Source organism: Aedes aegypti, chromosome 2 (genome assembly GCF_002204515.2).
Source record: "Aedes aegypti strain LVP_AGWG chromosome 2, AaegL5.0 Primary Assembly, whole genome shotgun sequence".
Taxonomy (NCBI): domain Eukaryota; kingdom Metazoa; phylum Arthropoda; class Insecta; order Diptera; family Culicidae; genus Aedes; species Aedes aegypti.
The window spans coordinates 182,499,248-182,512,525 of NC_035108.1; the positions used below are offsets into that span (position 1 = coordinate 182,499,248).

Here is a 13,278-nt window from a genome sequence, read left to right on the forward strand (position 1 = left end):
TATTCTATCATTGTCAAACATTGCTATTGGGTTGTACAACTCCTCTTGGTCTTTATTCCACACTCCACGCTGTTTTTTTTTTTGCATAAAATTAGTTTACCTACATGAAACGTTTACATGAATACGACTTTTTTATCAATCATCATTGACGATGGTTTTAGCTCTAGTCTGACTGCATCTCGGACCCAACGGCTACACTTTTCTTCCGAAGAAAAGCGTCACTATAACCTTAAGTCATGACTCATGAGTGATAATCTCGTGGATGGAATTTGATCCTAGGTCCTCGCCATGACAGGCAAGTTTTGTAACCACTACAAAAAGTTCATCCTCGTTGAAATATCATAAGAAAAATAAAGAATTCATAAAAGATTTGGTTGAACTTCTGGAAGACACTCCCTGAAAAATACATTTTCATTTTCATTTTGCAGCGTTTGGTGGGGCAATGAGAGCGCAAGTCAGTCCAAAGCCGGGGGAAGGGATAGGGTAAATAATAACAATATGAGAGTGATGCTAAGGGCTGCTGATGGCACAATGCGACGCTTTAGGAGATTTTGATACTGATTGAACATTACTATACAAAGCGCAATTCAATCGATAGTGATAACTTTACAAACTTTATCTGTTTTTGCACTGATTGACGATGCTGATTCATATAAAAAAAATTAAAAACATTTGATATTATTAGTTCATTTGTTTGTGTGATCTAGGTGTTAATAATGGAAAAAAATTACATACCGTTGATGATAATACTTCCCTGACCAGAAATATTATATTTTGAGCACCCTTTTCGAAGCTATTCTATCCAGGTATCCATGTACTGCTTTCAATCCTGAAATTATTCTTATTGTGCATGCTCATGCATTATATTAGTGATGCTCATAATCATGCAACAGACAAGGAGGAAGAAAAAGGAGAGAAAAAGAGAATATAGGAACAGTGATTAGTAATGAGTTAATTATGTAGTTTTGTTAGAATTATAAACAACTAAACAGTAGTAATGAATAGCTTATAAAATGACTTTGCAGCATAGCTGAGCCTTTCGGATCGTAAGACAGATGTATAAAAATAATTTGTTTCGAAAATGTCCGCGTGGTCTTCTAGTGTCCCTATTAGATAAGAATCAGTCATAGACATACATACCGAATGCTCGCCATGACCCTATGACCAACATTTGTATATGTATAGCCCTGTATAGCCTTAGCTTATGTGGCTTTTCTAATAGGTAGTTCATTCTCTCATTGATTGTCTTCAAAACCTTGTCAAGTATAGAAAATTGATTTTATTTCATTTATTACTACATTGAAGCTACATTGTACTTATAAGGTATTAGGTATTATTTTATGCTTTTATCACTATTGATATTATCAAGGCCAGAATTCCCAGTGAGTGAAGAATTTTATAGTACTAGAACACCATAGAAGATCGCTAAACATTACCTAATCATGGAACGGCTTTTTGCTCTATTATTTTAGGTAGATGCTACACTGCGACTACTTTCTATAGCCGCACACTCATTTTCGGCGTAACTCATGAACTGGATATAAAATGAAACATCATACTGTAGCATGTTTAGAAATAAATGTATTCAACAAAAAAAATCATAACAAAATTCAAATTATGTCATTATAGTACCACTTATGGCAAAAAAATATTAAACTTAGAGGCTATTTCCTATAGCCGCACCTGTTTCTTATATGGATACAGGTTAAAATCGGAATGTTTCCAGCACTTCAATAGTCGGTTGGCCCTCCAGCACGCTCGATAACCTGGAAAATCCTGTTGGGCATACTTCCGACCAAGTTCTTTATAATTCCCATTTCAAAATTCTCCCACGCCTCCGAAACTGCCACTTTGAGCTCTGCAACGCTATTGTACTGCTTCCCGTCTGCATAGATCCGTCGAACCAGGATTCCCCAGATATTTTCAACTGGATTAAGGTCCGGGCTACGAGCTGGCCACCACAATAATTCGATTTTCCGGCTGTCAAACCAGGCTTTTGTAGCCGAACTAGTGTGAATACTAGCATTATCTTGCTGAAACACGAACTTTTTGCGACGGTACTTTGCCTTGAACGGGAGCAAACAGCTGTTCAGTACTTCCATGTAATCGGCCGAGTTCATCTTACAAGATGTGAATGCTAAATTCAATTTTCCGGTAGCACAAAAGCCGAGCCAAACCATCAGAGATCCTCCTCCAAAATTACGTCTGGAAAAGTACTGTGGTTCCTTCCGCAAATCTCGCCAATAACCAGTAAATCCATCGGGACCATCCAAGTTGAACTTCTTTTCATCAGAAAAGATCACCTACAGTTGAAAAACAAATTACAAAATGATTATCAGTTGATCAAAATATAATTACATCAATCTGTTCAAGAAATAAAAAATTCAAATGTTTTTACCGTGTCCCATTGCCGTGCCATGTTGAGTTTGGCAAACTCCAGACGTTTTTCCTTGTGCATTGGTGTTAGATTTGGTGCCTTACTCATTTTTGCCCGAATTATATCGGGACTGGTATGCAAAACTTTACGAACTGTTTCCTTGCAAACAGGAAGATTCAAGGTAGATTTAATTTTAGACAGTGATATGGTGGAATTAGACGCCAGTTTCACAATACTTCGTCTATCCCTAGACGTCAGCTTCGACTTTTTCGGCTTACGTTTAGTTGTTGCGTATTTTTCCGGATCCTTCAAATAATTTCGCACCACTTTATCTGATCTTCCGAGTCTCCTTCCAATTTCACGATATGAAACACCTTCCCGATTGAAAGCTTCAATCATTCCCTTTTCTTTCTCACTCAAAACACTTCCTTTCGGCATTTTTGAACAATCGGATCGAGTTTGTTTAGAAAAAATCTAACTGAACGAAGAAAACTCCACGCGCGGCTATAGAATATAGACGGCCAAATTATTGAAAACACTAGTATTCAACGTATACATCGAGCACATGATCAACACAACATATGGAAAACAAATGTTTCACTCACACTAGTAGACACACGCCGTTAAGGACTTTGATTACACCATAGGCATCGCAAGGGGTACGAAAAAAAGGTGCGGCTATAGAAATTAGCCGCAGTGTATTGATCTCCCTTTGCTCCTATCCGCAACCCGGTGCACGCGCCCTGTTGGTTTTCGAAAACCTCGTAGAAGATCACAAACCGTCAATGGCATTCCCAATTACTACCCCACATTGCACATTCAAGGGTCTGATTGTGCTCCTTACCCACCCTCAGTTCGTAATCTTCTCGCCAGCTTGAAATTATATTTTCCCGATGTGAAAGTAATTTTGATCAGTGATAGCCTAGTGCAGCCCAACTGCATAGTACAGTAGTTTAACCAGAATCTTAAGGTCAGAAGATAAAATCTAAATTTTGTAATAAAAAGGTTGCCATTGCTTTGAAATTCACCCAACATCTAATCAAAACTACTAACAACAGCGATCAATTATCAAAATTCATCGCTCCCTAGAAAATATAATCCCAAGCCCAGGAAAGACACTACCTGAAAAATACAGGAAATCAAATAGAACTTTTTTTGGAGCTTCTGTTACAGTAACAGTACAGTAACAGTTACAGTAACAACTCCGTCAGTTATCAATGTGAATTTGCCGCGCAAAGTTAAAAAAACTGTTTTAATTTTAAAAATATTCTTATTCCGAGAGATGTCACAAATATAGAAGTCTGTAGGTACATATGAAATAAGCTGGCTTTTGCACCTAATCAAGTTTGCGTAGTCAATACACTGAAGATAGACCGGCAACATTGAAGTAAAAAAAATCATCGAAGAGCATACACATGTATGATACCATCAGTGCACCAAATTCCGCTCATTTAGTACTTTTAAACGGCAACTTTTGAAACTTTTCCCATATAAAGTAGAGTATCAAGAATTTGAATCAGAACGGTAGTTATCTTACGGATTTGTTCATTTTTCTATTTTATGCTTTCTGCGACTGTAAAAGTAGAGCTAAGATAAAAATCGCATTGCTAGCTGATGCTTCCATTGTAAGATTTCTACCATTGCATGTTTTATACAATGAGTCCAAGCTAGCTTTAAAGGGGCAAAATCCATCTTCAATTTTAGAATTTTCGGAAGCTGTATCCAGTGTTGACCAGACTCATTTCCCCGAAATTCGAATTGTGAAGCCATGAACTGTTATAACTGTGCGTTGTATTCCTGAGATGGAGGGGGGGTGGTTGGGCTTGAGTGTTGCACATGGGATCCGACAGTTTCAGTCTCGGTGGGCCGCAATTCAAGTTTCGGTGAAATGATTCGCACTCACTCACTCACTCATTTCATTTCACCGAAACTTGAATTGTGGCTCTCTGGGATCAAAATTGATCGATTTTGTGTGCAGTACTCAAGCTTAACCATCTGCTTTTCTATCTTAGGAGGATAGAGCATGGTTGTAGTAGTTCGTGGCTTCGTAGTTCGGAAAATGTTATTTTCGGGGAAATGAGTCTGAACAACACTGGCTGTATCTTGTTCAAACTCAAGAAAATTTCCATCTCTTATAGAAACACTTAACATATTTTCATCGAAAAAGATATCTGTTAATAGAAACAATGAAAAATTCTATGTTTTTTAAATCCTGTACTCAAAGGAACTTTGGGGTAGTCGGGGGGGCGGTTTGGCCAATGGGGTGGAATGACCATCCCTTGGAAACTGCATAAATTCTTGAAATTTCACCTGAAATAACTTGCAACCCCAAAGCTGATGAGAATAGGCATGTTTCAAGTCAGTGTTCGAAACTCAAAGAAAAAGAAAAAAAAATGTTCGAAAAAACTGCCCATATCGCCCCGAATGGCTCTTTCAAATTTCATCATTTCAGAATGATGATGTTTGACTGTTCTTAAAAAAAATAAATCTTTTTGCACGGAGTGTGTATAAATAGTAAAAAATACACTCAAAAAAATCCAAACGTCATTGCTACGTGAAAAATCACGTAGATCATTCAAAATTCATTTTACCTCTACTTCACCTGACTAAGATAAAGATCACTAAACCATTCATAACCACAAAATAGTGACTCGGTAATGTTTACTGAGGTTACCTATCGCACTTACGTAGAATTCACGTAGGTGCCTGAGTTCATTTTGACATCTGCATAGTATACGTACATTCGGTGTTGAGCTCAAATCCTAAGATGGCGCTCGCTTGATTTTTGAAGAACTTCAGAAGCTGCTGCTGCTTTAAACACTGTGTAAGATTGATTTCAAGGTAAATATGCTTTGTATACCGACGAATCCCTGCATTACTTCATATTTTATACGTGATTTATAACCTATATCAATTATAGCACGCGAAGGCTACAACAAGACAGACCAAACTCGCAAAATTGGAGAAACAGGATTCAAAATGCTCAGAATGACAATAAAAGTATCATAATCTTTTAAATTTGTTTACATTTTCCAATTGGGAATTAGTTTTCTTCCAAAGCCTATTAGAAATAAGATTGGTCTTTATTAAAGTTGATTTCAATGCAAAACCATCTAGGTCCTATTGAAACGCTTCGTAAAGGCTACCGGAAAATCCACGTAGCTCTTACGTTTAGCGACGGTGCAATGGACGAATTTCCAAAGTTCATGCGTTCATTCTGGGCTACCTATGATTTACGTAAGAGCTACGTGAAAAGTGCGATGGAAAAAAAATCACGTATGTTTTCACGTAACAATGACGTTTGGATTATTTTGAGTGTAATTGAACTTTTAGATTATAGGGTAAAAGCATCGGTTTTGGCCAGCCTAAGTGAAAATGTCAATAAAAATTATACGGGAAGCCGCATTTATACGACAAATATGTCAAATGCAAACTTTCAATCCATATTATGAATGTAAATATCAAAACTGAGCTAAAACCATTTTTTCGCTTTGAAAATCTTGTTGGTCAATATAGGCCACCAGAACAAGTTTCGGCCAGAGATTTAATTTCAGTTCCTAAATTGGTCAATCGCATTGATTTCTTAGGAGGGTGGCCAAAATAGGAGTGGGTACTTTGGTCAAATTAGGTGTATGGGAGTTGAAATTATAAGGAAAATGAATTGGTTTTCTTATGTTTTGAATCGATTTGGACAAGTAAATGAATGTAGCTCTGCCATGTGAATGTGATTTACTGAATACAAAAGGTTTCATGCTGATAGGCTATGTAAGACGGTGTATAATCCACTATGGCTACAACTGGCGTATGGCCAAAACCGGCGCTTCTACCCTATGAGATTATTTTACAATAAAAAATGGGGTGCTCATATCACTCCATCAGTAAAAAATCGACTCGAAAAATTACAAATTTTGAAAAATCATTCATTTATCCGTGAACTTTATGAGAGAAAAGAAATCATGCGGATCTGTCAAAAAAAGAAAAGAAATCATGCGGATGTGTATTCATCTACAAAATGTTGGAAATCATGCAAATATTCGAAGAATTCATAATATTTTCGACACTTTTATCGATTTCTCTTTAAGGTGGCCAAACTGCCCCACTTAACCATCTCAGTTCTCAATGCAATTTTTGAAATCAAACTTTGAAAACTTTATGAGGCAGCATCCATTTATTACGTAACGCTAAAATTGGAAATGTTTAACCCCCTTCCCCCTTCCGTAACGCTTTTTGTATGAGCCGTAACGCTTGAGCCGAGGAGTAGCCCCCTAGAGCGTTACGTAATTTGTGAATGAAGCCTGAAGGAATTTTCAGAATAATCCAAGAGGAATAGACGTACCGTGAAGAAGAGGGGGAAATTGAAAAATGTGCATCGACAAATATGAATAAAGAATCAAATAAAATAAATGAGGGGTTTCATTAATTTTGCAAGTAAAAAGAGATTTCAGATTAATAAGCCTTTGTACACTAGCATTAAGTTTCAATTTTTCAGTTTATTGAAATGGAATACAACACACAATCAAAACTTTACCATATCCTTAGCATATCTAAATCGGAGTAGGTAGAATCTTGACCACCGCTTTCAGTACTTCGTCCGTTTTGAAGCACCAGTTGGCGATATCCTTGCTTACCCGACACCACTCTTCGCCATGCTTCGGCTCTGCAGCAACACATCGCTCCAACAGGTCCTCCTGTTGCTGTTCCGTTCCATGTTGCAGCTCGAATTTGTAAAAGTACGCCCAAGCATCGCCGAAATCGGGATCGATTTTGATCTGTGAAAAAAAAAACAAATCCATGAAGCAATGGGAGTCAGAATCAAACATTAATTTTAGCTTACCGTTCTGTTGAACCAATCGCGACACTTTTGAATTTTGCGTTCACTCCAAAAGAGCTTGGAAACAGCCAGCAAAACGTGCGGATCGTGTTCGCACTTCTTGAGCGCATCAACTGATTTGGTTTTTCGCTGTGGCCGTGGTTCAAGGAAAATGGCTTCTGCCCACAGCTCACCTGCATTCGGGCAGTCTTGTAAAGCACGTGCCATGAGGGTATTAGCCATATCTTTGAAGCCTCCGCGAATTTCGATTCGAATAGCTGCCAGCCATAGAATGGGGTTTTTGGCGTTTTTCAATCGACCACGTTCCAAAACAGAACGGGCTTTGGTGAGAAGTTTTCGTTTTTCCTCGAGAGATGATAACAACAGCCAAAGGGGAATAGAATTGGGACACTTTTTCAGACCCGAATTGTATGTGTCGACTGCTCGTTCGAGTAAATTTTTCTGTTCTTCAATTTGACCTTTCATCATCCAAAGTTTTGCAAAATCTGGGAATACTTTAACGGCGTCCTCCAGGAGGCTGAGGGCATCTTCCAAATTGTTCAGAGCCCATTCCAATTTGGCTGACTTCATCATGACCCTTGGAGTTGGAGCACTTGCTCTTGCCTTGGCCAACAATCGACGCGCACGCTCGAATTCGGAATTTTCCGATTCCAACTTCACAGCAGCAAGCCAAATGTCCTCCGAATTCGGATTGGCTTGAAAAGCAAGCGATAGAATACCACGAGCTGCTGGTACATCTCCCGCAAGCCATTTGGATTTGGCTCCCATCAACCAGAGAACTTCTGACTTTGGACAATGGGCAACAGCTTTCTGCAAAAGTGCTTCCAGGCTTTCACGAGATCCATGATTCTTTTCGAAATAAGCTGCACGTAACCAAATGCTCTTCTTCGAAGGGAATTCAGACAGCGCGTAATTGTACACAGCACGGGCACATTCAAATGCACCTTCTTTAGCGCAGTGATCAGCATCATCGATCCAGGTTTGCTTACGATCCTCTTCTTCTACACCAACAGAGATAACTGCTTTCACAATCGCCTGACAGCATTTTATGGCTCCTGACTTCTCCGATTCCATAGCTTCCTGCAGCCACTGATCCCTATTGATTTCCACTCCATTGGCACTGAGCGAACTCAGGGCACGATCAACGATCTTCTCCACCATGTGAATGTTTCCGTTGGCTTCCTCTAGTTTGGCAGCAGTTGTCCAAATTTGCCTATCGGTTGGAATATTTTCACGAGCTTTATTCAACACTTTACGTGCATTCTCATACGTTTCCAATCGAGCCAAAGCTAACCACAATTCGACACTTGTGTTGCAACATTCCACCGCTCTCGAAAGCAAGATTTTTGCGTCTTCAGGATTCTCCAATTCGACGGCTGCTTTCCACAATCTGACAGAGTTCGGAATATGTTCCAAAGCCTTGCGGAATACACGTCTTCTGGCTTTGACCTCGGTTTCCAAATCGGCTGCTTTTATCCAAATTCTTACTGATGTAGGAATGTGTCGGGCAGCTTGAGCAATAACTCCTTTAGCCGTATCTGGAGGCTGTAGACGTGCTGCCTCTAACCAAAGGTCTTCACTCAGAGGATTCACTTCGCAGCCTCGCATAATCAAATTACGTGCCATTTGAACCTTCCCTGTAACTTCTTCCAAACGAGCACTAGCAATCCAAGCTGGAGGATGATTTGGGTTGGTCTCTCGAACGCTTTTCAATAACAATCTTGCCTTCTTTATGTCGTTAATATCTCCACCATATGTTGGAATCATACTCTGAAGATCGGTCAAATATCCTTTCGGATCGACAACCGTCTGTCCTGCGACAGAATCAGATACTTGTGATAGTTTTACGTTCATCAAGGTGTTCCTTGCCTGTCCTATTTTCCGTAAATCCAAGTCCCCACTAGGGGTCAGCATTCCCGGCGTTGAAACACCAGGAATCATTGATGCCAAACCAGATCTCCCGTCGATCGTGCTGGTCGACTCTCCACCTAAATTTCTCGACAGAACACTGTCCGGCAAGGGAGTGAATTTCTCAGCCCTAGGATTCCTTTGCTTCTTGTTACGACTGTCTCCAACTTCCGGCAAATTAGCCCATTCGTCCTCGCTAACTGCAATCAAATTACGCTTTAAATCTGAAAACTGCTGTTGAATCTTTGGACGCTCTTGGCGGTATCGTTCTAAATCTTCTTTCAAGCGTTTCTCGCGATATTCCTTCCTTTTTTCGTCCATACGTTTATCGATACTTTCGTAGATGGCATCTGCCTCGGCGTCATCTTTGTCGTAGGGGTCTTTGGAAAACAAGGAACCACTGTAGCCACTGAACTCGTCATAGTTGGAATCGTTCAGGTCCTCGTCATCCTCCTCCTCTTCCTCCTTTTTCTTTCTTTTTGCTGCTGGGGGTGCGTGACGGTCATCCCTGAAAAATGAACTCTTATGAGTTTTACATAGGTAAGGGTAAACGATTACAGGATACTTACGAAACATCGTTGGCATCTCGAGCTGGACCAATATCAGAACGGGTGGTGAAACCGGTTGCGCTAGAGATAAGGATAAAATGTATTATTTAAACAGGAACTTTCTTGGTATCCCAAATTCAGTAAGGTAACTTACCCTCTTCCTACACCGGCGACGTAGCCAAGAGGAGCCGGAACACCGAGAAAGTGCTTCTTGCTTTTACTTCCCAGTGATGTAGCCGGAATGTGCGCCATTGTACAGCAACCCTAACGGTTCTTTTATACCCTGTATTTTAGTAGGTATCTCTACAAATATTAATTCAAACTTTCTAACAAAACGTTTTCTGTACGATAATAAAAACACCAGCACTCCTCGCAATGTTTACGTTGCGTTAATGCGTGTTTTGGATTAGTGTGACAGTGACAAAAACAAAGAACCCTCTCCTGCCGACAGCTTCGGCTGTCAGAGGGACAATGATGCACGGAAAATATTTGTGCCAAAGCAAAAAAAAAGTTGAACACTCGGAATAAATCAGAGTGCACGGAGAACTTTGGAAATGCTAATTAGAATAACAATTCTCGCATACTCTGAGATAACGCCCTAAAAGCCATTGGTAACCACGTGCGTAGCTGGATGTTTCTGAGCAAATGGTAGAATAAGCATCCAAAGCAACATCACTAGCAGGTAGATATTGATCCTTCCCCATAACGTTGTTAAATAACATGAAATTCCATGCAAATGCTCAGAAACAACGAGCTACACATATGGTTACCAATGCACTATGGTCCAGGAATCAGTTTTACGCGGAAAGATGCATTTTGAGCTTTAGAATGAAACATTAGACAAAAACGGTCTTCTACAAAGTTGTTTGTATTAGTTAAGCCCTTTGTTTGGTTTTATTGAAAATTAGGGTGGACCACATTTTCATTGATATTGTATAACTAACTTTCTTATTTGTAAAAATTATATTATACATGCTTCAGCAAAGTTATAGACCATTCAATTTCAAGCAACTTTGACAAAAAAAGTTTTTTTGTATCTCTTAAATTGACCGATTTAGAGCTTTTTTCCAACGGTGACATAGGGTGGTCCGAACAAAACTGGTTTTCTGGCTCTAGAGTTTTCAATTCAAATTTCTCATCAAAGTAGTCTATGAAACACTTTTAGAGCTTTGAAAAATGCGTAATTTGGTGAGTGAAGAAACTCGCTATCTCCTTCCGTTTAGGAGTTATTGTTGTTTTTCTCTCAAAAACATGCCTACTTTGATTGTGAATATCTCTGATTGGGGCAAATATAAAAAATATCTTTTGACGGCGTTCAAAAGACAAAACATAATTGTACATTATATCAAAAAATTACAGATGTGTTATTTTTGTAACTCTAATAAAACGTCTTGAAAGTCAAATATTTTTTTTCACAAAAACTTCAATAACTTTTGAACTAAAATAGATATCATCAATATTTTTGCATGAAAATTTGTGTTTTGTTAAGTTCTAAAAGTCGTGCATAGACGACATTGACGAGAAAATAATATTTAAAAAACTAGAGTTGAAAAACTTATTTTTGTTGGACCACCCTGCGATGATAAGGAAAAAATGCTCTAGATTGGTCAAATTTTGAGCTACATAAAAACTTTTTTTGGCAAAGTTGATCAAAATTTCAAGTTCTACCGCTTTGCCAAAGAGCATATACCAGTATTTTTGCAAATAAAAAAGTTGATTATATGATATGTGTGAAATTGTGGACCACCCTAGTTTCAACTGACACAGTATGAAAGCTTACATTTTGAGTAACAATTTTGTAGAAGATCATTTTTGTCTAAAATTTCATTTTCATGCTCAAAATGCAAAATAATAAAGAAATACATACTAAGAAAATCTACAAAACAGTTTTAGAGCCCTATCTTTCTTATTTCAGATTTCTCGTCAAAGCGGTCTATGAGCGACTTTTAGAACTTAACAAAACGCAAATTTTCATGCAAAAATATTGATGATATCTATTTTAGTTCAAAAGTTATTAAAGTTTTTCTGCTTAAAATCCTTTGTTTTTCAAGGCATTTTATTAGAGTTACAAAAATAACACATCTGTAATTTTTTGACATAATATACAATTTTATATTGTCTTTTGAATGCCGTCAAAAGATATTTTTTATGTTTGCCCCAATCAGAGATATTCACAATCAAAGTAGGCATGTTTTTGAGAGAAAAACAACAATAACTCCTAAACGGAAAGAGATAACGAGTTTCTTCACTCACCAAATTACGCATTTTTCAAAGCTCTAAAAGTGTTTCATAGACTACTTTGATGAGAAATTTGAATTGAAAACTCTAGAGCCAGAAAACCAGTTTTGTTCGGACCACCCTATGTCACCGTTGGAAAAAAGCTCTAAATCGGTCAATTTAAGAGATACAAAAAAACTTTTTTTGTCAAAGTTGCTTGAAATTGAATGGTCTATAACTTTGCTGAAGCATGTATAATATAATTTCTACAAATAAGAAAGTTAGTTACACAATTTCTATGAAAATGTGGTCCACTCTAATTTTCAATAAAACCAAACAAAGGGCTTAGCTAATACAAACAACTTTGTAGAAGACCGTTTTTGTCTAATGTTTCATTCTAAAGCTCAAAATGCATCTTTCCGCGTAAAACTGATTCCTGGACCACTGTGCAATGGCTTTTAGGGCGAGATCAGAAGTTATGCGAGAATTATTACATTTGTCACTTTTTTGGATAGTAAGCATGTCAAAGCTTATTATTTTATACTTTACCATGCATACGAAAAATATAAATTTCAATGTTATTTTAGCTACCTTGTGTTATACCACAGACAAACAGACGTCACACTCTCATCGCTGTCCATCGCACAACTTTTTAACGATTGATTCGAATATCTGGTAGGTGGTCAATCGACCACCCGCAGCGCTCGGGTCGTTTTTGTTCGTGTTTGACGTTTACACACTACCGCCACCTGTTGGTCTATCGGCCAACTACAGTGTTTTTAGCATTGGGCGTACATGTTTTCGCGACTATGATTTTGATCGCGATTTGTTCATAGTGTTACGTCTGTTTCTCTGTGGTTATACATTGGACTTGGTGATATTTTTAAAAGTTTCTGTTGCAGAATCACAAACGTTTTTAGAAAAATAAAGTTTTCGCTAGTTTCTTGGGATTTTTCATAATGAAAACTGGTAGAACTTTTAGCTTTCATGTTACTATTATAGTTAACTGGGAAAACTTCATCGTCTGCAAGAAGGAGTCAAGGAAGGAGTAAAATAAGGACAAATTTCAGCTATTTGAAAATAAGTCTCCACTTCAACCATCATGGTGCCGAACAATTGAAATTATAGCTATCTTTTTCATCAAATTCCTTATTATTATTATTTATCTTTATTAGAGTGGCTTTTCGCCCTTGGCGAGTTCACCACTTTTAACGACTAAAATACTAGCCAGATGGGCTAGCCTAGATCAAATTCCTTGATACACTGTAAACTCGGCATTACCCTTTAATGTGGAAAAAATACCCATTATTTGCTGATATATGGAAACGTCAAAATGATGGGTACTTTATTTTTTCAGATACAGAGTATTTTATACCCTTTTATATATTCCACGGACT

General features: G+C 38.1%; 1 protein-coding gene across 1 annotated transcript; it reads right to left on the minus strand.

The window, feature by feature from the left end:
* Positions 1-6,847: 6,847 nt before the first annotated feature.
* Positions 6,848-10,079, minus strand: LOC5573279 (pre-mRNA-processing factor 6). Its single transcript, XM_001654441.2, has 4 exons — positions 9,819-10,079; positions 9,686-9,745; positions 7,212-9,624; positions 6,848-7,146 (listed from the first exon to the last, which is right to left on the minus strand). The coding sequence occupies exons 1-4, from the start codon at positions 9,914-9,916 to the stop codon at positions 6,922-6,924; spliced, it is 2,796 nt and encodes a 931-aa protein (XP_001654491.2). The 5' UTR covers positions 9,917-10,079; the 3' UTR covers positions 6,848-6,921.
* Between the last annotated feature and the right edge of the window lie 3,199 nt (positions 10,080-13,278).